The sequence below is a fragment of the Bos javanicus genome, chromosome 16 (assembly GCF_032452875.1).
Source record: "Bos javanicus breed banteng chromosome 16, ARS-OSU_banteng_1.0, whole genome shotgun sequence".
NCBI lineage: Eukaryota > Metazoa > Chordata > Mammalia > Artiodactyla > Bovidae > Bos > Bos javanicus.
This window is the reverse complement of record NC_083883.1, coordinates 30,731,531-30,754,424: the sequence shown is the minus strand read 5'-3', so window position 1 is coordinate 30,754,424 and position 22,894 is coordinate 30,731,531. Positions and strand designations below refer to the sequence as shown.

Genomic DNA, 22,894 nt, shown 5'->3' with positions numbered 1-22,894 from the left:
GGTGTTTGGGTAATCTATGGTTGTGAGCTCATATTTGTATGCTCTTAAAAAAAAATACCCTAGATTTCATTGAGACTCTTTTCCTCAAAAAAGATTTGCATTTCTTTTTGCTGGGAGGCAGGTGATTCTTCTGACCCAAGCCTACTTTAGCCCCTTCTAAGTTTCTCACTTTAATTAGAGAGTTTAGCTTTTCTCTTTGCTGCTGGCCCAAGAGTTGGTCCCCACATCAAATATAACTGTTGTTTTTATCATTTGTAATCATTTGATATAATTTTTTAAACCTTACAGATAGCCATTACATTTCACAAAATCTTTATTTTGATCATTGTATCTTTCATTTCTGTACCATTTATTTATTTATTGAAACGAAGGTAATTCAGGTTAAATCTTTGCAGTTAGAATGTTAGCATAAGAAATTGAGAATATGAACAGAGCATCCTGCTACTAGTATCTGTTCAAAAGTAGTTCATTTCTTTTAATTTTATTCCAAGGTGAATAATTTTGGCTCTTCTTGGCTTCATGATAGCTAATTTGATGGCCAAATTTGGTCCCTAGGTTGCAGAATTGGTAACTTATATTCTTTTTACAAAACTGTAGGAACTAGTCCAGGCTAGTGAGCGATTAAAAAACCAATCCAAAGAGCTGAAAGACGCACACTGTCAGAGGAAACTGGCCATGCAGGAATTCATGGAGATCAATGAGCGGCTAACAGAATTGCACACCCAAAAACAGAAACTTGCTCGCCATGTCCGAGATAAGGAAGAAGAGGTGGACCTGGTGATGCAAAAAGTTGAAAGCTTAAGGCAAGAACTGCGCAGAACAGAAAGAGCCAAAAAAGAGGTTAGTAGTCAGGCAAATTTTGTAGTGGCCATGGGGTAGTGATTAAAGCTGCTTTTTCAGACTAGTGAAATAATATATATTTCATTTAATTTTTGAAAAAAGTTTTTTGTTTTTTTTTTTTAGTTTGGTAATGTTATTTAATATGAATTTCAACATTTGAGTTATCTCCCTATTGCAAGGTAAATTCTCATGGGGAAAACATTTTATTAGAGAAACAATTATAATCATGAAATCAGCTTTTTTCATTTTCCTTTAAAAGCTGGAAGTTCGTACAGAAGCTGTGGCTGCTGAAGCATCTAAAGACAGGAAATTGCGTGAACAGAGTGAGCACTATTCTAAGCAACTGGAGAATGAACTAGAGGGACTGAAGGTAACTTTTGATACCATGTTTATCAAGTTGAATAAATTTTCTCCCCTTTATGCCTAACAGGATTACTAGTTGTGTGCTCCTTTTGGTATGGAGTAAAAACTAGCTATCCTTCAAATATAGTATTCTTAATTCTCATCAGTAGGAAGCTGGTGTAGACTTCTTAATCATGCTGCAAGGAAACGGAAGGCTGTGTTTAGTGGAGAAATCTGTTAGGAAGGAGTTAAAATATTTATGAAGGTCTGCATACCTGGATGAGATACATTGGTAATCTCATGGGAGGCATGGTTAGATGTCTTAGACCCTCTGTCTTGTCTACACATGGACATCACCAAATGGTCAATACCGAAATCAGATTGATTATGTTCTTTGCAGCCAAAGATAGAGAAGCTCTATACAGTCAGCAAAAACAAGACCAGGAGCTGACTGAGGCTCAGATCATGAACTCCTTATTGCCAAATTCAGACTTAAATTGAAGAAAGTAGGGAAAACCACTAGACCATTCAGGTATGACCTAAATCAAATCCCTTATGATTATACAGTGGAAGTGAGAAATAGATTTAAGGGCCTAGATCTGATAGATAGAGTGCCTGATGAGCTATGGAATGAGGTTCGTGACATTGTACAGGAGACAGGGATCAAGACCATCCCCAAGAAAAAGAAATGTAAAAAGGCAAAATGGTTATCTGATGAGGCCTTACAAATAGCTGAGAAAAGAAGGGAAGCTAAAGGCAAAGGAGAAAAGGAAAGATATACCCAAATGAATGTAGAATTCTAAGAACAGCAAGGAGAGATAAGAAAGCCTTCCTCAGCAATCAATGCAAAGAAATAGAGGAAAACAATAGAATGGGAAAAACTAGAGATCTCTTCAAGAAAATTAGAGATACCAAGGGAACATTTCTTGCAAAGATGGGCTTGATAAAGGACAGAAATGGTATGGACCTAACAGAAGCATAAGATATTAAGAAGAGATGGCAAGAATACACAGAAGAACTGTACAAAAAAGATCTTCAAGACCCAGATAATCACAATGGTGTGATCACTGACCTAGAGCCAGACATCCTGGAATGTGAAGTCAAGTAGGCCTTAGGAAGCATCACTACAAACAAAGCTAGTGGAGGTGATGGAATTCCAGTTGGGCTATTGCAAATCCTAAAAGATGATGCTGTGAAAGTGCTGCATTCAATATGCCAGCAAATTTGGAAAACTCAGCAGTGGCTACAGGACTGGAAAAGGTCAGTTTTCATTCCAATCCCAAAGAAAGGCAATGCCAAAGAATGTTCAAACTACTGCACAATTGCACTCATCTCACATGCTAGCAAAGTAATGCTCAAAATTCTCCAAGTTAGGCTTTAACCGTATGTGAACCATGAACTTCCAGATGGTCAAGCTGGATTTAGAAAAGGCAGAGGAACCAGAGATCAAATTGCCAACATGCGCTGGATCATCAAAAAAGCAAGAGTTCCAAAAAAACATCTATTTTTGCTTTATTGACTACACCAAAGGCTTTGACTGTGTAGATCACAACAAACTGTGAAAAATCTCAAAGAGATGGGGATCCCAGACCACCTGACTTGCCTCCTGAGAAATCTGTATGCAGGTCAAGAAGCAACAGTTAGAACTGGACATGGAACAGCAGAATGGTTCCAAATTGGGAAAGGGGTACGTCAAGGTTGTATATTGTCACCCTGCTAATTTAACTTATATGCAGACTACATCATGCGAAATGCAGGTCTGGATGAAGCATAAGCTGGAATCAAGATTGCCAGGAGAAATATCAATAGCCTCAGATATGCAGATGACACCAGCCTTAAGGCATTTTCACCATATGAAAGTGGTGAAATTTCACCCTTATGAAAGTAAAGAAGAACTAAAGTACCTCTTGATGAAAGTGAAAGAGGACAGTGAAGAAGTGGCTTAAAGATCATGGCATCCGGTCCTATCACTTCATGGCAAATAGATGGGGAAACAATGAAAATAGTGAGAGACTTTATGTTTTGGGGCTCCAAAATCACTGCAGATGGTAACTGCAGCCATGAAATTAAAAGATACTTGCCCCTTGGAAGAAAAGCTGTGACCAACGTAGATAGCATATTAAAAAGCAGAGACATTACTTTACCAACAAAGGTCTGTCTAGTCAAAGCCATGGTTTTTCCACTAGTCATGTATGGATGTGAGAGTTGGACTATAAAGAAAGCTAAGCACTGAAGAATTGATGCATTTGAACATTGATCCTTTTGAACACTGTGGTGTTGGAGAAGACTCTAGAGTCCCTTGGACAGCAAGGAGATCCAACCAGTCTACCCTAAAGGAAATCAGTCCTGAATATTCATTGGAAGGACTGATGCTGAAGCAGAAACTCTAATATTTTGGCCACCTGATGCGAAGAACTGACTCCTTGGGAAAGACCCTGATGCTGGGAAAGGTTGAAGGTGGGAGGAGAAGGGGACGACAGAGGATGAGATGGTTGGATGGCATCACTGACTTGACGGACATGAGTTTGAGTAGGCTCTGTGAGTTGGTGATGGACAGAAAAGCTTGGCGTGCTGCAGTCCATGGGGTCGCAAACAGTCAGACACGACTGAGCGACTCAACTGAACTGAAATATCTCAACAGAAGCGCTTAGGAAGAGAAATCCTTGTGCCAGTTCTAGAGTTGGACTTTATTGTTTTAAAGCCTGGCCTCATCAGTTACTTGCTGTTTAATGCTGGACAAAACATTTAGTCTCTTTGACTTTAATTTTCTCATTTGTAAAACCCTATCTCATTGGTTTTACATAAGGAGTACATATATATGTATGTAAGCTGCTACATCACATGTGTTCGGTTACTAATAGCTATAATAATGTTATTCTGTATGTCAAAGTGAGAGAATTAGGATTAAATGGATATCATATTTCTGTAGCACTAAATTATAATCTGAATATGATGTCTGCCTTTTCCTGACTCTAACCTTTGCATATCCCATTTCCTCAGCATTGTCTGCCAGCCACCACCTCCACACACTCCTTGCAGGCCTAGTCTAGTATCTTATTCATCCAACAAATGAAAGAATTAAGTTGAATGTCTTCTGAGGAAGTTTAAGTATTCCTAATTCTGTGGTGCTTTAGAATTTTGTTAATAAATTTACAATAGCTCTTATTATAATTATTTATTCACAAAATGTCTCCCCATCTAAACTATGACTTAGTTTATTGAAAGCATAGGCTGCTATATTATTATCCTGGCATAGGACCAAATTTTCAATACTTGTTTAATAAGTGTGTTAAATCAGTGAATGAATGATGTGGTAGAATTGGCTAGAACTTGCTTGTTCTCTGAAAATTGAATAATAGTGGTTGCAAGTAAGTTTTTCTCTGCTTTAAATACAAATATGAACTAGATTTTATTTCTTGCTTTGGGGATTGGTTTTTCTTGTTTTGTTTTGATTAATTGTGATTCCATGGTCTTGTTTAGCTTTCCAAATTAGAAATGTTTCTTCCATAAAAATCTAGACTTCTAGAACAGAATTAGTATATAGAAGTCATTGCATTACCGTCTCAAATAACTGTCAGTCAGGGACGGCTTCGTTTCCAGCACTATTTTAGATGCTTTTGTTAAAAACCAGAATCAGAAGGTACAAACTGAAAGAAATCTTAGAGATTATTCGCATTTGAGGAAAGTGAAACTCAGAAGAGTTTAGGATTTACAGTCTTAAATGACAGAGTACAATTTAAACCCAGATTTTCTAATTCTCAGTACCATTCTATCTGCTAGTTTCCCCTTTTTTTAATCTTTACTAATCACTGCTGCATGAAGACTTCCAATCACATATATTAACCCATTGATCAAGCACTCATAATCTCTTGTATCTTTTAAAAATTTGTGGTAATAATAAAACTACCCAAATAAATTAGTTAACACATTCAAAATACTTAGCCAATGGCCTAATACAAAGTAAAGGCTCAGTAACTGTTAGCTATGATTATTATCATAATTTTAGGATATTTCATTATATTTTAGGATTATTATCATTTCTTTAAGATATTCTAAAAGTGGGAATGTCTTGAATTAAACTTATATACCTATAAATTTTGAAACTTATTTTGGCTCCTTTAAAAGGTTATAGGAATCTTTACTTGCATTGAGACTACTTTTCAATAGAATTGAGTGAAAGTTAGAAACTGTAGCACCCCACTTCTAAAAATCGACAGAAGATAAATAAGGATACAGATGTCTTGATCAACAATTTAACCAACTATAACTAACAACACATATATAGAACTCTCCTCCCAACAACAGCAGAATATATATTCTTCTCAAGTGCGATTGACACATTGTCTAGGATAGACCAGATATTAGGTTAGGCCACAAAATAAATCTCAATAAATGTAAAAAGACTGAAATCACACAAAGTATCTACTCCAATTTCACCATAGAATGAAGCTAGAAATCAGTATCATAAGGAAAACTGGAATGTTAAAATATGTGTCAATTAAGCAAGGCACTCTTAACCAACCCATGGGTCAAGTGAAGAAATCACAATGAAAATTAGAAAATACCTGTAGGCTAATCAAATGAAAACACCACATGGGATGCAGCAGAGGCAGTACTCAGAGGCAAATTTGTGGCTGTAAATGCTTCTATTAAAAAGTAAGAGTCTCAAATCAGTAACCTAACTTTATATCTTACAGAACTAGAAAAAGAAGAGCAAAGGAAACAAAGCTAGCAGAAGGAAGTAAATAAAGATTAGAGCAGAGTTCAATAAAATGAGAAGAGAATAATAATAGAATGAAACCAAAGCTGATTCTTTGAAAGATCAGCAAAATTGACAAACCTTTAGCTAGACTTGACAGAGAGAGGGAGGAAGGGAGGAAACAACTAACATCAGGAGTGAAAGTGGATGTTGCTACCTGTCATCAAAAAGCAAAAGGATTATAAGAGAATACTCTAAACAACTCTGTGCCAACAAAGTAATCTAGGTGAAATGGATAGATCGAGACGCATGCAAATTATCTAAATGCAAGATAAAATACAAAGTCTCAACAGACTTATAACAGGCAAAGAGAATGAATTGGTAATAAGAAACCAATGACAAAGAAAAGCCCAGGACTAGATAACTTCACTAGTGAACTGAACCAAACTTTTAAGGAAGAATTAACACCAGTTCCTCTTACACTCTTCCACAAAATATAAGAATAGGGAACACTTCCTAATTCATTCCCTAAGGCCATTTAACTTATATGCAGAGTACATCATGAGAAACGCTGGATTGAAAGAAACACAAGCTGGAATCAAGATTGCCGGGGGAAATATCAATAATCTCATATATGCAGATGACACCACCCTTATGGCAGAAAGTGAAGAGGAACTAAAAAGCCTCTTGATGAAAGTGAAAGTAGAGTGTGAAAAAGTTGGCTTAAAGCTCAACATTCAGAAAACGAAGATCATGGCATCCAGTCCCATCACTTCATGGGAAATAGATGGAGAAACAGTGGAAACAGTGTCAGACTTTATTTTTTTGGGCTCCAAAATCACTGCAGATGGTGACTGCAGCCATGAAATTAAAAGATGCTTACTCCTTGGAAGGAAAGTTATGACCAACCTAGATAGCATATTCAAAAGCAGAGACATTCCTTTGCCAACAAAGGTCCACCTAGTCAAGGCTATGGTTTTTCCTGTGATCATGTATGGATGTGAGAGTTGGACTGTGAGGAAGGCTGAGTGCCGAAGAATTGATGCTTTTGAACTGTGGTGTTGGAGAAGACTCTTGAGAGTCCCTTGGACTGCAAGGAGATCCAACCAGTCCATTCTGAAGATCAGCCCTGGGATTTCTTTGGAAGGAATGATGCTAAAGCTGAAACTCCAGTACTTTGGCCACCTCACGCGAAGAGTTGACTCATTGGAAAAGACTCTGATGCTGGGAGGGATTGGGGGCAGGAGGAGAAGGGGATGACAGAGGATAAGATGGCTGGATGGCATCACCGACTCGAAGGACCTGAGTCTGAGTGAACTCCAGGAGTTGGTGATGGACAGGGAGGCCTGGTGTGCTGCGATTCATGGGGTCGCAAAGAGTCGGACACGACTGAGCGACTGGACTGAACTGAACTGAACTGAAGGCCAACACTGCTGTAATCCCAAAACCACATGAATAATGTAAGAAGAAAATTACAGACCAGTATTCCTAATGAATATAGATACATGCATTCTCAACAAGATACCAACAGACCAAATCCAAAGTCATATTAAAAAGCTTATAAACCAAAAAAAAAAAAAAAAAAGCTTATAAACCATAGTAAAGTGGGGTTTATCCCAGGAATGCAAGAATGGTTAAATGTAAGAAAATAAATCAATATAATAAATCACATTAAAAGAAACAAAGTGAACAGTGGGACCACATGGTCATCTTAATTGGTGCATCTTAATTTCACAAAATGCAATACTCTTTCCTGATAAAAACTCTGAGAAAACTAAGAATAGAAGAGAATGTACTTAACGTGAGAAAAGGCATTTATGAAAAACCCACAGCTAACATCGTACTCAATGATAAATGATTAAAAAATATTTTCCCTTAGATTAAGAATGAGACAAGGATGCCCATTTTCACCATTGCAATTTAACATTATGCTAGTGGTTCTAGCCAGAGGACTTAGACAAGAAAAAGAAATAGAAGTCATCCAACCTGGGAAGGAAGAAGTAAAACTATTTGCAGATCATAGGATCCTATGTTTTAAAACTTTAGAGAATACTGCCAGTTTTCAATCTAGCATGTAAGAACTTTGGAAATCACCACTTTGTTCTAATACCAAGTAAAAGGCTGAACAAATTGAAAAATCAACAGTTCTTAGACTTGTAAGAAAAGTTCAGTTCAGTTGAGTCACTCAGTCATGTCCAACTCTTTGTGACCCCATGAATTGAAGCACGCCAGGCCTCCCTATCCATCAACAACTCCCGGAGTTCACTCAAACTCACATCCATCAAGTCGGTGATACCATCCAGCCATCTCATCCTTCGTCATTCCCTTCTCCTCCTGCCCCCAATCCCTCTCAGCATGAGTCTTTTCGAATGAGTCAACTCTTCTCATGAGGTGTCCAAAGTACTGGAGTTTCAGCTTCAGCATCATTCCTTCCAAAGAACACCCAGGACTGATCTCCTTTGGAATGGACTGGTTGGATCTCCTTGCAGTCCAAGGGACTCTCAAGAGTCTTCTCCAACACCACAGTTCAAAAGCATCAATCCTTCGGCGCTCAGCCTTCTTCACAGTCCAACTCTCACAACCATACATGATCACAGGAAAAACCATAGCCTTGACTAGACGAACCTTTGTTGGCAAAGTAATGTCTCTGCTTTTCAATATGCTCTCTAGGTTGGTCATAACTTTCCTTCCAAGGAGTAAGCATCTTTTAATTTCCTGTCTGCAATCACCATCTGCAGTGATTTTGGAGCCCAGAAAAATAAAGTGTGACACTGTGTAAGAAAAGTAGTATCACAGAATGAACTCCTACCCTCCAAGTTGGAGACAGTGATCAAGAGAATCACAACTTAGGAGATCAGGAACCCTTGTAGGAAAGCAGTGCCAGTGCAGGGAAGCATGAACAAGTACTTGAATACTTGAAAAATTGCTGGTGGCTCAGCGCAGACAAGTCTGAGATACAAAAACTCCAGGGGACCCTCATCACTGGGGAGCCCTCACAGTTTCATCAGTTTTACATCCTAGAGCTCTACCAGGTTTTCACAGTGAATGTCAGAGGATAATACCCCTTGTACTAACAATAGGGGTAGCAGTTGTCAGATGTACCAGAGCGGTCTGTCCTTCTTAACAAGGTGTGTCTTCAACTAGAACCTAACTTGCTGAGGTTTTATCAGACCTAACTAACTTGAGAGAAGGGAAATAACCCATCCCAGCCCACTGTAGTCACCCTGTCCAAACAGGTAAATGGGGAGAATAGCTGACAAGGTTGTCTTAAGTTCACAGTCCAGAAGCCCAGGCTCAGTAAGAACACTTCCCCTCCCCACACAACTTCCACCACATTACTAAGAGCCTGTTTACAGCAGTTCCTTTTACTCACTACATCATGGTGACCTAACAATAAAAAATTACACTGAAAATCAAAAAACACAGTTAGAATAGAGCAAACATCAGAACCAGACTCAGGGTTGTTGAAATGATCAGACCAGGAATTGAACACAACTCTGATTGATAAGATAAAGACTTTAATGAAACTATGATAATGCTAATCAAAAGAAAGTGGGAATAGCTATATTAATTTCAAACAGGGTGAAATTCGGAGTAGGGAGAGTTTTTAGAAGTAAAGAAAGGCATTGTTTGCCATCAAAAAGGCCTAGCATACTTAACGTGTACGTGTGTAACAATATAGCATCAAAATGCGTGACGTAAAAACTGGCAGAAGTGCAGAACTTTAAAAAGAGATAAATTCACTGTCGTACTTGGGAACTTCAGCACCCCTCTGTCAGAAATGGACAGATCCAGAAGGTATAAAATCAGTAAGTACATAGCTGAATTCAATATCATCATCGATCACATGGATATAAGGACATCTATAGATCAACAACAGCAGAATACACATTCTTCTCAAGCTTACATGGGATATCCACCAAGATGGACCACATTCTAAGCCATAAATTAAACCATAACAAATCCTTAACATATTTTAAAAGAGTAGGAATCATACGTTGTCTGCTCTCAGACCACAGTGGAATTAGACTAGATGTCAATAACAAAAAGATAGCTGGAAAATTCCAAAATACTTGGGAATAAGGCACCACCCTTATAAATAAAACGAGTCAAAGAAAATATGAGAAACTTAAAAATATTTTGAACTAAATGAAAATGAAAACACAACTTATCAAACTTAGTCAGATGTAGTAGAAGCATTACTTAGAGGGAAATTTGTAGCATTGAATGCATATATTAGAAAAGAAGAAAGATGTAAGATTAATCATCTTAGCTTCTACCTTGCTGCTGCTAAGTCACTTCAGTTGTGTCCGACTCTCTATGACCCCGTAGACAGCAGCCCACCAGGCTCCCCCATTCCTGGGATTCTCCAGGCAAGAACACTGGAGTGGGTTGCCATTTCCTTCTCCAATGCATGAAAATGAAAAGTGAAAGTGAAGTCGCTCAGTCGTGTCCGACTCCCAGCGACCCCATGGACTGCAGCCCACCAGGCCCCTCTGTCCATGGGATTTTCCAGGCAAGAGCACTGGAGTGGGGTGCCATTGCCTTCTCCGAGTTTCTACCTTAGGATACTAGAAAAAGAAGAGCAAGTTAGATCTAAAGTAAACAGAAGGAAAATAATAAAAATTAGAGTAAAAATCTATCAAATTAAAAATAGGAAAATATTGAAAGCTTATTAAATTCATGTTGACATCTGGCAAAAACCACCACAATATTGTAAAGAAATTACCCTCCAATTAAAATAAATTGATTAATTAAAAAAAAAGTTCAAGTGGGCAATAAAAGCCTACATTTAAAGTAAAAAAAAAAAAAAAAAAAACACAAAATATCAATGAAATAAATAAGCCTATGGCCAGGCTAAATAAGGGGAAAAAAAGGGGAGGGGGGTCCCTTTATCTATATTTGAGAGAAATCATATTAAGTTTTCTAACATGAAAGTATTCTTACATTCTGGGAATAAGTTGCTCATATAGTAGTTGAATTTCAGTACAGCAGTAGGTTACAAATGTTAACATTTTATTAAAAAACAATAACCCTGTGTATGAGACAACAAAAGAGACACTGATGTATAGATCAGTCTTGTGGACTCTGTGGGAGAGGGAGAGGGTGGGGAGATTTGGGAGAATAGCATTGAAACATGTATAATATCATGTATGAAACGAGTCGCCAGTCCAGGTTCGATGCATGGTACTGGATGCTTGGGGCTGGTGCACTGGGACGACCCAGAGGGAGTGTAGGGGAGGGAGGAGGGAGGAGGGTTCAGGATGGGGAGCGCGGGTATACCTGTGGCGGATTCATTTCGATATTTGGCAAAACTAATACAATATTGTAAAGTTTAAAAATAAAATAAAATTTTAAAAAATAAATTAAAAAAATTTTTTTATGTTAAATTTGCATTGAGATGAGTCTGATTTTATTATTCTTATGGTTTCTGACCAGATTTTCTTCCCGAAGTTTGATACCTTATATAAATTTAATAATTCCACTGGAAACTTGAAAAGAAGGGGAATTACCTATCAGTATAACTTACATCATTTTGTATGCTTATAATTACCTTTAAAAATTTTTCTTTCCTGTGGTAAATTTTTTGCAAAGAATATGTTTAATCTATGTTTTGCCTGCTGTGCTTTCTGCTATATTTTTAAACTTTGGTTGTAAAATAAAGCACATAAAAAGATAAAAAGAAAAGAGAGAGAAGACACTAATATCAGAAATGAAACAGCAGGACATCACTGTGCAACCCATGTACATTAAAATGCTAATAAAGAAATACTATGGACAATTAATTATTTGCCTACAAATTTGATAACCTAGTGGAAATGGACCAACTCCTTGAAAGACACAAGCTGCCATAACTAGACTAAGAAGAAGTAAATAATATGAAAAGGCTCTGCCTGTTAAAGAAATTGAGTCAATAATTAATAACCTTTGAGAGCAGAAAGCATCAGGCCCAGATGTGTTTACTGGTGAATTATACCAGACATTTTAGGAAGAAATCACACCAAGTCTCTACAGTCACTTTCAGAAAATAGAACTAGAGGAAATACCTCCTAACTCATTCTGTGATACCAGAATTATGCTAATACTAAAACCAGACAAAGTACAAGAAAAGAAGGCCACACAGACTAACATGCGTCATAGACATAGATGGAGAAATCCTCAACAAAATATTAGCAAATTGAATGCAACAATATATAAAAAGAATTATATACCACAACCAAATGGGATTTTATCTCATTTATGTATGCAAGGCTGGTTCAACCTTTAAAAGTCAATTAATGTAATGCATCATTGATTTGATAAAAAAAATCACATGACTGTATCAGAAGCTGCAGGAAAAGCATATAACAAACTCCAGTACCCATTCATGATAAAAACTCAGTAAACTATGAATAGAGGGGGACTACTCAACTTGACAAAGAATATCTATCAAGAAACCTACAGATAACATGATACTTAATGTATGAAGCTTGAAAATTTTCACTAAGATCAAGACCAAAACAAAGATTTTTCCTCTCACAACTCCTTTTCAACATTATACTGTATGTCCTAGCTAGTACAGTAAGACAAGAAAATAAAATGAAAAAGGTATCCAGATTGGGAAGGATGACATAAAACTGTCTTGGTTAGCAGATGATATGATTGTCTATGTAGAGAATCAAAGAAATTAACAAAAATCTCCTGGAACTAATAAGGTATTTATAGCAAGGTTGCAGGTACAAGATTAATATGCAAAAGTTGGTCACTTCTTTATATACTAGCCATGAATAACGGAATTTGAAATTTAAAACTCAATTCTATTAATTTTAGCACCCACAAAAATGAAATACTGAAATATAAGTATACCAAAATATGCTTAAGATCTGTATGGGGAAAACTATAAAGCTCTAATGAAATAAATCAAAGAAGAACTAAATAAATGAAGAGATATTCCATGTTCATGGACAGGAAGACTCAGTATTATCAAGATGTCAGTTCTTCCTACTTTCAATTACAGATTTATTGCAATGTAAGTCAAAATTCCAGCAAGTTCTTTTGTGAACATCAAGCAATCAAGCCTGAAGCTTAAATGGAGAGGCAAAAGACCCCAAATAGCCAACACAATAGTAAAGGAAAAGAGCACAGTTGAAAAATTGACTTCAAGATTTATATCAAGCTGCAGTAATCAAGACAGTACGGTAGTGACAAGAAAATATATAGGTACAGCATCTGTGACAAGTTCAGTTCAGTTCAGTCTCTCAGTTGTGTCTGACTCTTTGCGACCCCATGAACCGCAGCACGCCAGGCCACCCTGTCCATCACCAACTACTGGAGTCTACCCAAACCCATGTCCATTGAGTCAGTGATGCCATCCAACCATCTCATCCTCTGTCGTCCCCTTCTCCTCCTGCCCTCAATCTTTCCCAGCATCAGAGTCTTTTCAAATGAGTCAGCTCTTTACATCAAGTGGCCAAAGTATTGGAGTTTCAGCTTCAACATCAGTCCTTCCAGTGAACACCCAGGACTGATCTCCTTTAGGATGGACTGGTTGGATCTCCTTGCAGTCCAAGGGACTCTCAAGAGTCTTCTCCAACACCACAGTTCAAAAGTATCAATTCTTCGGCACTCAGCTTTCTTACAGTCCAACTCTCACATCCATACATGAACACAGGAAAAACCATAACCTTGACTAGATGGACCTTTGTGGACAAAGTAAACAAAGGCAATACAGTGGAGTAAAGATGTTCTTTTTAACAAATGGCTTAGAACAACCAGATAGCGCATACCAAAAAAAAAAAAAAAAAGAATCTATAAATAGAGCTTACACCCTTCACAAAAATTAACTTAAAATAGATCACAGACCCAGATGTGAAACATAAAATTATTAACACTCCTCAGTCAGTCAGTTCATTTCTTCAGTCATGTCCGACTGTTTGCAACCCTGTGGACTGCAGCATGTCAGGCCTCTCTGTCCATCACCAACTCCTGAAGCTTGCTCACACTCATGTCCGTTGAGTCGGTGATGCCATCCAACCATCTTATCCTTTGTTGTTCCCTTCTCCTCCTGCCTTCAATTTTGTCCAACATCAGGGTCTTTTCTAATGAGTCAGCTCTTTGCATCAGGTGGCCCAAGTATTGAAGCTTCAGCATCAGTCCTTCCAATGAATATTCAGGGTTGATTTCCTTTAGGATTGACTGGTTGGATCTCCTTGCAATCCAGGGGACTCTCAAGAGTCTTCTCCCACACCACAGTTCAAAAGCTTCAGTCCTTCAGTGCTCAGTCTTCTTTATTGTCCCCTCACTTCCCATCAGCTTGCTGCAGCTTCTCCTTTGCCTTTGGACATGGGGTATCTTTTTTTGGTGGATCCAAAAAAAGCAGCTAATTGCGATTTTGGTGTTCTCTCAGGAAGATGAGTGCATGTCCTTCTACTCCGGGATATGTCCCTACCCTTAATACAGACTTCAAAAAAAGGATGCACTGCCCTCTAGATTTTGATTCCTGTTGTCACTAAGTATAATCTCAAAGGTTCTTTGGATTTTAAAAGTTTTATTGTGGATCATCTGGGAAAGTTGCATATAACAAAATAGAAAAGGTACAAAACTCAGGAAATCTTATAGTCATAACCTTTGTCTTACCTTAAGCACTACTTTGAAGAGCCGTTGGACTTTACATTTTCCTTTCTCTTTGATACCAAGAGTACCTTTGTCTTACCTTAAGCACTACTTTGAAGAGCCATTGGACTTTACATTTTCCGTTCTCTTTGATACCAAGAGTATATTTCAACCTAATTTCTACAAAAGATGGCTTTCAACCAAAATTTCTTCTTCTTACTACCCTACCTAAATGCAAAGAATTGTGTCATTTTTTTCCTGGAATGGCTACGGAGATGTTAGATTAGACCTTTGTCATTTCTCCTTGGACCATTGCAGAAGACTTCTCCCTTTTCTTTTTGTGCATTCTAGCTCTACCACTTCTCCCCCAATTTAATCTGTTAAAGACACAAGTGTGTTTATAACATTTTATAAGTTCCACATCAGAAACAGGATGCAGTTAGATTTTCCCCTAACTCATACACAGTGTTATATATAAATTCGAAATTTAAATGTAAAACAAATGATTATATAAGTACCATTAGATAAATATTTAATCCTGGTGTGAAGGAGACTAAAATACAACAATAAAGGAATACACACTTAGAAAATTATTAGTAACATATGGCAGACAAAAGGTTAACAGCCTTAATAAAGTATTAGTCTATATAATAATATGCAAAAGTAATATTCATTTCCATCAACAGTCCTTTGTATTATAGTTATTATTTGATATTTTATTATTCTTACAGATTAACTAATCTTGTATTATTACTTCTATAGCAAAAACAAATTAGTTACTCACCAGGCGTATGCAGCATAGAACATCAACAAGAAATAACCAAACTAAAGACTGATTTGGAAAAGAAAAGTATCTTTTATGAAGAAGAATTGTCCAAGAGAGAAGGAATACATGCAAATGAAATTAAAAATCTGAAGAAAGAACTACATGATTCAGAAGGCCAACAACTTGCTCTCAACAAAGAAATTATGATTTTGAAAGACAAATTGGAAAAAAACAGGAGAGAGAGGTAAGAATCAAGTTATTTACTCCTCTAATAATTATTTGTTGAGTACCTGTTTGGTGTCAAGGATTGGAGAAACATATGCAATAAATACAGTCTAGTCCTCAAGAAGAGAAAAGTCAAGATTGGTAAATAGAAGATTATATTACAGCATCATAGGAAAGCAAATGGGAAGTGTAGGAACACTTGTAGAAGAGATGCGAAAGATGACTTTGCTGCTTGGGTTTTTTTGTTGTTGTTTATTTCTTTCTTTTTTTTCAAATGTTAACTTTGGTGTGTCTGGGTTTTTTGAACAAAAATTATTTCTGAGTTAAGACCAAGGATATAAGAAATATATAGCTGTGGAAGAGTGTCCAGGCAAAGTTTAGCAGACTTTGCCACGATCTATAGGAACAGGGTAGCAATGACACATTTAAAAAAAGAAAGATGTTCATTATGGTGTAGGCGTAAAAATAAAGATGAGTGTTAAGAAATGAAACTGGAAAGGAAAATAGAGGTAAGATCATGAAGGAAAGTAAGGAATTTAGACTTTATCCTAAGACTAGTGAAGAAAAATATCAAGATTATATTTTTGAAAGATCACTCTTATTACTGTGTAGATTAAAAGGAGCAGACTGTAGACAGGAATCTACCCATGAGAGATGAGGTGCCTGGACCTTATGTATGACAGTGAAGATGGAGAAAGGCATATGAACTCAGAAAGTCTACTGAGAAGACAGAACCTGGAGGACATAATGACCAGATATGAGAAATGAGAAGCAGAAGAAATTATCAGTGATACTCAAATTTCTAGGTTTTAGGGAACTAAATGTATGTTATTGTCATTCTCAACTTACATGGGCAGCTTGAGTTTAATTCAGTTTGGTCCATTCATTTAACAAACTTTTTTAGAACCTGCTATGTGAAAGCACTGTTGTAGGCCCTGGGGACATAGCAGTGAACAGACAAAAATTCTCTGTCGTTATGGAGCTTTCCTTTAATTATGGTGAAAGACTATAAATAAAATATAAACAAAATAAGTAAAATACAGAATATGTTAGATAATTATTAAGTCCAAGAACAAAAAGTAAGGCAGGGGATGGGAACTGTGAAGCATTAGGGTGAGAATTAAATTGTACACACACATACACATGATAGCCAGGAAAAATTATACTGAGAAGGTGATTTCTCAGTAAGGACCAGAGAAAGTGGGTCCTTACATATGTATGAGAAGAACATTTTACATTAAGAAGTCTGTTGAGATAGTAAAAAGATAAGTGATTGCAGGGGTTGGAAGGAGGATGGGATGAATATGCAGGGTACAGAGGATTTCTCGGACAGTGAAACTACTCTATATATGTCACTATACAACCTAATATAAATTGTAGAGTTTTAGTAATAATGATGTGTCTAATGTAGATTCATTAATAATAACAAACACACCACTCTTTCCTTACAGTATTGCTATGAACTTAAAACCATTCAAAAAATCAAAGTCTATTAAAATAATAATACTAAAAATGAGTCCAATGTAGATAAAACAGAGTTAAAGGGAAAGAATAGTGAGAGATATGTATGAGAGGTAATGGGTGCCAGATCATGTAAAGTTTTATGTCATTTTCAGTGACTTACAATTACTTACAGTAAAACCATGGCAGGCTTCCCTTGTGGCTCAGCTGGTAAAGAATCTGCCTGCAATGTGGGAGACCTGGGTTCTGTCCCTGGTTGGGAAGATCCTCTGGAGAAGGGAAAGGCTACCCACTCCAGTATCCTGGCCTGGAGAATTCCATGGACCGTATAGTCCATGGGGTCGCAAAGAGTCAGACACGACTAGGCGACTTATATTTTCCCTTTCAAAACCATGGCAGGGAGGCATTGCAGGATAGTGAGTGGAAAATGGACAAATACTGACTTGTGTTTTAAAAGGGTTACTCTGATGACTAGTTTAAGAAAAGTCTGAACTAGATAAGAGAAAAGGCAGGAAAACCATTTAGAAGGCTATTGCAGTAATCTAGGCAAAAGATGATGGTGGCTTGAGCCTAGGTTGGTGGCAGAAAAGGTAAAGATAATGATAGTTGCTGATACACTAGATATGGATAAGAAAGAAAGAGGAAAAATCAAGGGTGATACTACCGTTTTGGGCCTTAGCAATTAAGAGAATATAGTTACCATTTAGAGAGGAAGACTACAAAAGAAGTAAGTTTGGGATGAGAATATCAGAAGCTCAAATTATGTGTGAGATGCTTTTAGACATCCAGGTGGAAATGTCAAATAGGTCATCATGTAAACAAGTCTGGATTTCAGGGCTGGAGATAAAATCCTAGGGGGATCTATTACTCACATGATATCAAAAGGGGTGAGACTATATGAGATCACTTAGTGAATGAATATGGATGAAAAAGAAGTCCTAGGACTGTACCCTGGAACTCCAGTCTTTAGAAGCTGAGAAATGAAGGAACAGCAAAGTGGATAAGAAAGAGCCAGGAAGAATGATAGGAAGAAGACCAGGCAAATTTGGTGCCCAGATTTGGTATTATGATGAATGTGTATCAAATCTGTCTACATGTCAAATTAGATGAGGTCTAAATCAAATAAGATGAGGACCATATAATTGATAGATGAGTTTAAAAATATGAAGGTCATTGGTGACTTTGATAAGAACAATTTCAGGGGCCAGAAAACCCATAATGGATCTGAAGACTTGAAGGAGAGTGTTTGGAGACAGGATATATATAACACTGTTATTATTGGAAGTCTTTCATTGCAAGAACAAGAAGGTGAAATAATAATTGGAGGAGAAATTTATCTCAAAAATAACACCATGCTTGTAATCTGATAGAAAGTACCCAGTAGATGATTCAGACAGATAGGGAAGAAGTGTACTTAAGCAGGCACATAAGCAAAGAGGTTGACCTTAGCTGTGTTTTTTCCTATAGTAAGAGAAGAGTAAGTCGAATATATGATTATAGGGAAAGGAAGGTGGGGTTGGTGGTAACTTGATTATCTGTTATTAGGGTTGGGCATGTTGAATTGGAGGTGCTTAGGAGACAATTTTGAGGAGATATCAAGTCGACAGTTTGAAACCCAGGAAAGCTTCCAACCTACATAGTGGTGGTTTAGTCGCTAAGTTGTGTCCAACTCTTGCAAATCCATGGACTGTAGCCTGCTAGGCTCCTTTGTCCATGGGATTCTCCAGGCAAGAATACTGGAGTGGGTTGCCATTTCCTTCTCCAATGTAGATTGGAGTAGTTTAATTAGTTCTAATTCATCTCCAATGTAGATTCAGATGTAAATTCAGCATAATAGATGATAATTGAAATCAGGTAATATAATAGATGCAATAGCTCAGGAAGAAGGTGTAAAGAAAAGTTGAGCACCTGAGACAGAATACCTAAGAGTATTGGCATTTATGTGGAGGAAGGAGGGGATGGTGGGGGCTCACAAAGACAGCTAGAAAGTCAAAATGTAGGCAGAAATCAGGAAAGTGGGCATCACTGAAGCCAGAGGAAGACTGCATTTCAAGAGAGGGAAATGGGGACAGTGTCAAAGGTAGCCAGTAGATTGGATATAATAACAGTTTGGAACAATAGGTTTGAGACAGCATTTTTTTTGAGGTGATGGCAGCAGAAGCCAGATTTTGGCATAGGGAAGAAAAATTAGGCAATGAGTTAAGTGAATATGGCAGTCTCAAGATTTCAAGGTGGTTACCAGTGAACAGGAAGACCAGGAAAGTGGCTAAGTTGGTAAAAAATCAGCCTGCAATGCAAGGGACTGCCTGCAAAGCAGGAGACCTAGGTTCACTCCCCAGGTTGGAAAGATCTCCTGGAGAAGGAAATGGCAACCCACTCTAGTATTCTTGCCTGGGAAATTCCATGGATGGAGGAGTCTGGTGGGTTACAGTCCATGCAGTTGCAAGAGTCAGACACAACTGAGTGACTAAACCACCGCCATCATAGTAGACCCTCAGCACATTTTTAAAGGCTTCCCTGGTGGCTCAGACAGTAAAGAATCTGCCTGCAATGGTGGAAATGCGGGTTTGATCCCTGGATCAGGAAGATTCCCTGGAGAAAGGACTGGTAACCCACTCTAGTATTCTTGCTTGGAGAATTCCATGGACAGAGGAGCCTGGTTGGCTACAGTCCATGGGGTCTCAAAGAGTTGGATACGACTGAGTAACACTTTCACTTTCCTTTTTGTTTATTTTGTTTAAGTATGGCAGAGACTTATGTTTAATGCTAATAGGAAAAAACAAAAATGGTTTTATATAGAAAAAATTGTTTTGGCTGTGCTGGGTCTTCATTGCTGTGCACTTTTCTCTAGTTGCGGTGAGCAGAGGATACTCTCTAGTTGCGGTGTGAGGGCTTCTCCTTGCAATGGCTTCTCTTGTTGCCAAGGACAGACTCCAGGGCCTTTGGACTTCAGTAGTTGCAGCACGTGGGTCCAGTAGCTGTGGCTTCCAGGCTCCAGAGCACAGGCTCAGTAGTTGTGGTGCATGGACTCACTTCCTCTGAGGCATGTGGGATCTTCCTAGGCCAGAAATCAAACCCATGTCTCCTGCATTGGCAGGCATATTCTTTACCACTGAGCCTCCAGGGAAGCCCTTTATAGAAATTTTACTCAATTTACTTTCATCTACTTGTATTTCTGAAAGAATGCATCTTTTTAGTTTTTCATATTTTTTTAAGTTGTTGTTTTTGTTGCTTCTGAATCTAGAAAGATTCTAAACATAACTGAATTTCACATTTTGATTGTAGATAATAAAGTGACACATTTGCTTGGACACAAAATGGTTATTTTCCTAGAAGTTAATCATATAATTATAATTTAATTTATATTCAATAATTTAGTGATAAAGGGATTTTTAAGATTACATTTTTAAATCAACCATTATTTGTGTTCTTTGTTGACTTGGAAGCAATTATAGAATTACCCAGAACTACTTCACTTTGAAATTTATTTGCTGCTAACCAACTTTCTCCATCAAACTGCAGTAGAGATAAGGCTCTTCTCTACACTTCAGTTCAGTATTCAAAAACTGATTCCCCTGTCTCCTTTGCTGCTGCTGCTGCTAAGTCACTTAAGTCGTGTCCGACTCTGTGTGACCCCATAGACAGAAGCCCACCAGGCTCCCCCGTCCAGGCAAGAACACTGGAGTGGGTTGCCATTCCCTTCTCCAATACATGAAAGTAAAAGGGAGGTTTTTAAAAAGTTTGTAGAATTGTGTTTACCTCTAAGGGTTAATCAGTTCTGTCCCCCAGAACTAAACAAGTTTTATAACATTAAATGTGTTATATGTATATATATGTAGATTGGTAGGTACGTGGGGAAGAAGCAAAGAAGGAATTAGGGAAGGATGGCCTGAGTGTATTGAGAGAACTGTTGGTAGTATAATTTGAGTTTTCTTGAATTTTCTGTGCAATCTAGACCTGAGTGTAGAATCATACTGTGGTCCCTGTATCCTCCTTTTCCCCTTGCTTCCTCATGATCTCATACTTCCTAGCATATACACAGCCAAATAAGGAGAGCATAATCAGGATGTCTTCCTCAGATTTTCAAATGAACAACAAAATAAATGTTATTAAGCAGAGAAATCTACTTATTAATTAAAAGGAAATGATTGAGATTTCTTCATTTTAAGGGAAAGGATTGGGATTTGGAGCAATTGAGATATAGTGGTTTTTCAGAATAGAGCATATGATACAATACCATTATTTTACTTTTAATTCAACTCCTTTTTTTCTTGCATATTTTGAATTGTATTAGTCAAAGTGAAAGGGAAGAATTTGAAAATGAGTTCAAGCAACAGTATGAACGAGAAAAAGTGTTATTAACTGAAGAAAATAAAAAACTGACAAGTGAGCTTGATAAGGTGAGTGATTCAGTCTCATTTATGTTTATTTTTTTTTAATGTTTATTGACACATGCTAGATTGTTCAGTACTGCCATAGTAGTTGTAGATATAATTTTATATTTGATGTACATTTTTAATTTAATATTTCTTCTTATATCAAAGATTGCTTCTGTGTACAGCCAATGTTTCATTTTACCAATCTTTACAAGAGTCTTCTGGAGAAAGGACTTGGCTCACCTTGTCTTGTTCTTTGTCGCAGTATTTTTTGAGCCCTTGTTCTTTATTTCACTTTCCATCCCTTTTTACTCTTTCTTTCAAACTCATCACTTATAATGTAATGGCTAGCTAAGTTAGGGCCTGCCTTTGGTAAGGACAGGAACAATGAAGCCAAACTAGAGTAATTTTGACAACTCTGATCTTATTCATGATGGAGAACTGAAATAGCTAGAAATAATACCATTGGTATGTAAGAAGCCAAAGAAACCAACTCTGTCTAAACCCTAGCACAAACAAAGGGCTGAACCATAGACTAAATCTAGATTACAACAACCAGATTTATGAACAAAATTTCAAATACTTAAAGGAATCTTTTTTCCAATTAGTATCTCAGTTTTCTTAAATTGCCATCATTCTGCATTTCTGTGTTATTTGTTAGCATCTGTGAAAATCCTAATGTTAATCTGCAATTTTAATGGTTGTACTTACTTATAAATAAGGTTTGGATAATTGTCCTTTATAATGAGTTCTAATATTTTCCAAAGTATTATGTTTAGTTAGTCATTTCAACAACAGATTGAAAGACAATGGCTAAATAATCACAAAAAAAAGAGACTCTTCATTCTATCTTAATTTCCAACATATTCCATGTTTATTTTCATTTCTCTCACTATATTTCTCATGATTATTCAACTTTTTAAGCATTTAAAAATGACTTTGCTTGTTTGGTTACAAACCATTTGAGAAAGAACTCTGTTAGTTTATTTTATGCTTGCAAAGCTGATGAATACAAACACTGGAAAATGACCAAATACTAAGTAGTATAAATTATTTTAGACTGTGAATACTTTGTGAACATTATTGTATAGCTGTTGGTTATTTCCACTAAAATAAAACTAATAAGGCTTCCCTGGTGGTTCAGTGGATAAGAATCCACCTGCCAACGCAGGGGCACAGGTTCGACCCCTGGTCCAGGAAGATTCCACATGCTGTGAAGCAGCTAAGTGTGTGCACCACAGCTAATGAGCCCACACTCTAGAGTCCGTGAGTCACAACTGCTGAAGCCTGTGTGCTCTAGGGCCGCCCAGTCACAGTTACTGAAGCCCGTGCACCTAGAAGCCAAGCTCCACAACTAGAGAAGTCACTGCAGTGTGAAGCCTGCGTACCACACAAAGAGAACCCCCGTTCCCTGCAACTAGAGAAAGCCTGCACGCAGCAACAAAGACACGGTGCAACCAAAATAAAATAAATGTATGTTTAAAAACTAGTATGATTTAAATTTTATCCAAATAAGTCACATAATTGTTATTGAATGGACTTGTATCATGACTGCAAAATTGAGCAATCATTTCTGTCTACAAGACAGAATTT

At 37.3% G+C, this 22,894-nt stretch overlaps 1 protein-coding gene across 11 annotated transcripts in view; it reads left to right on the top strand.

The window, feature by feature from the left end:
- The window catches only part of CDC42BPA (CDC42 binding protein kinase alpha), a 297,280-nt gene that overhangs the window by 195,997 nt on the left and 78,389 nt on the right, over positions 1 to 22,894 (top strand). For 9 of the 11 annotated variants that reach the window (XM_061382424.1, XM_061382420.1, XM_061382421.1 and 6 more), the window contains exons 13-16: positions 598 to 840; positions 1,100 to 1,210; positions 15,236 to 15,483; positions 21,220 to 21,325. In XM_061382424.1, the coding sequence (XP_061238408.1) occupies positions 598 to 840; positions 1,100 to 1,210; positions 15,236 to 15,483; positions 21,220 to 21,325 (708 nt within the window). The remainder of the gene's footprint in view (positions 1 to 597; positions 841 to 1,099; positions 1,211 to 15,235; positions 15,484 to 21,219; positions 21,326 to 22,894) is intronic. The other 2 variants (XM_061382427.1, XM_061382422.1) reach the window with 1 other exon arrangement.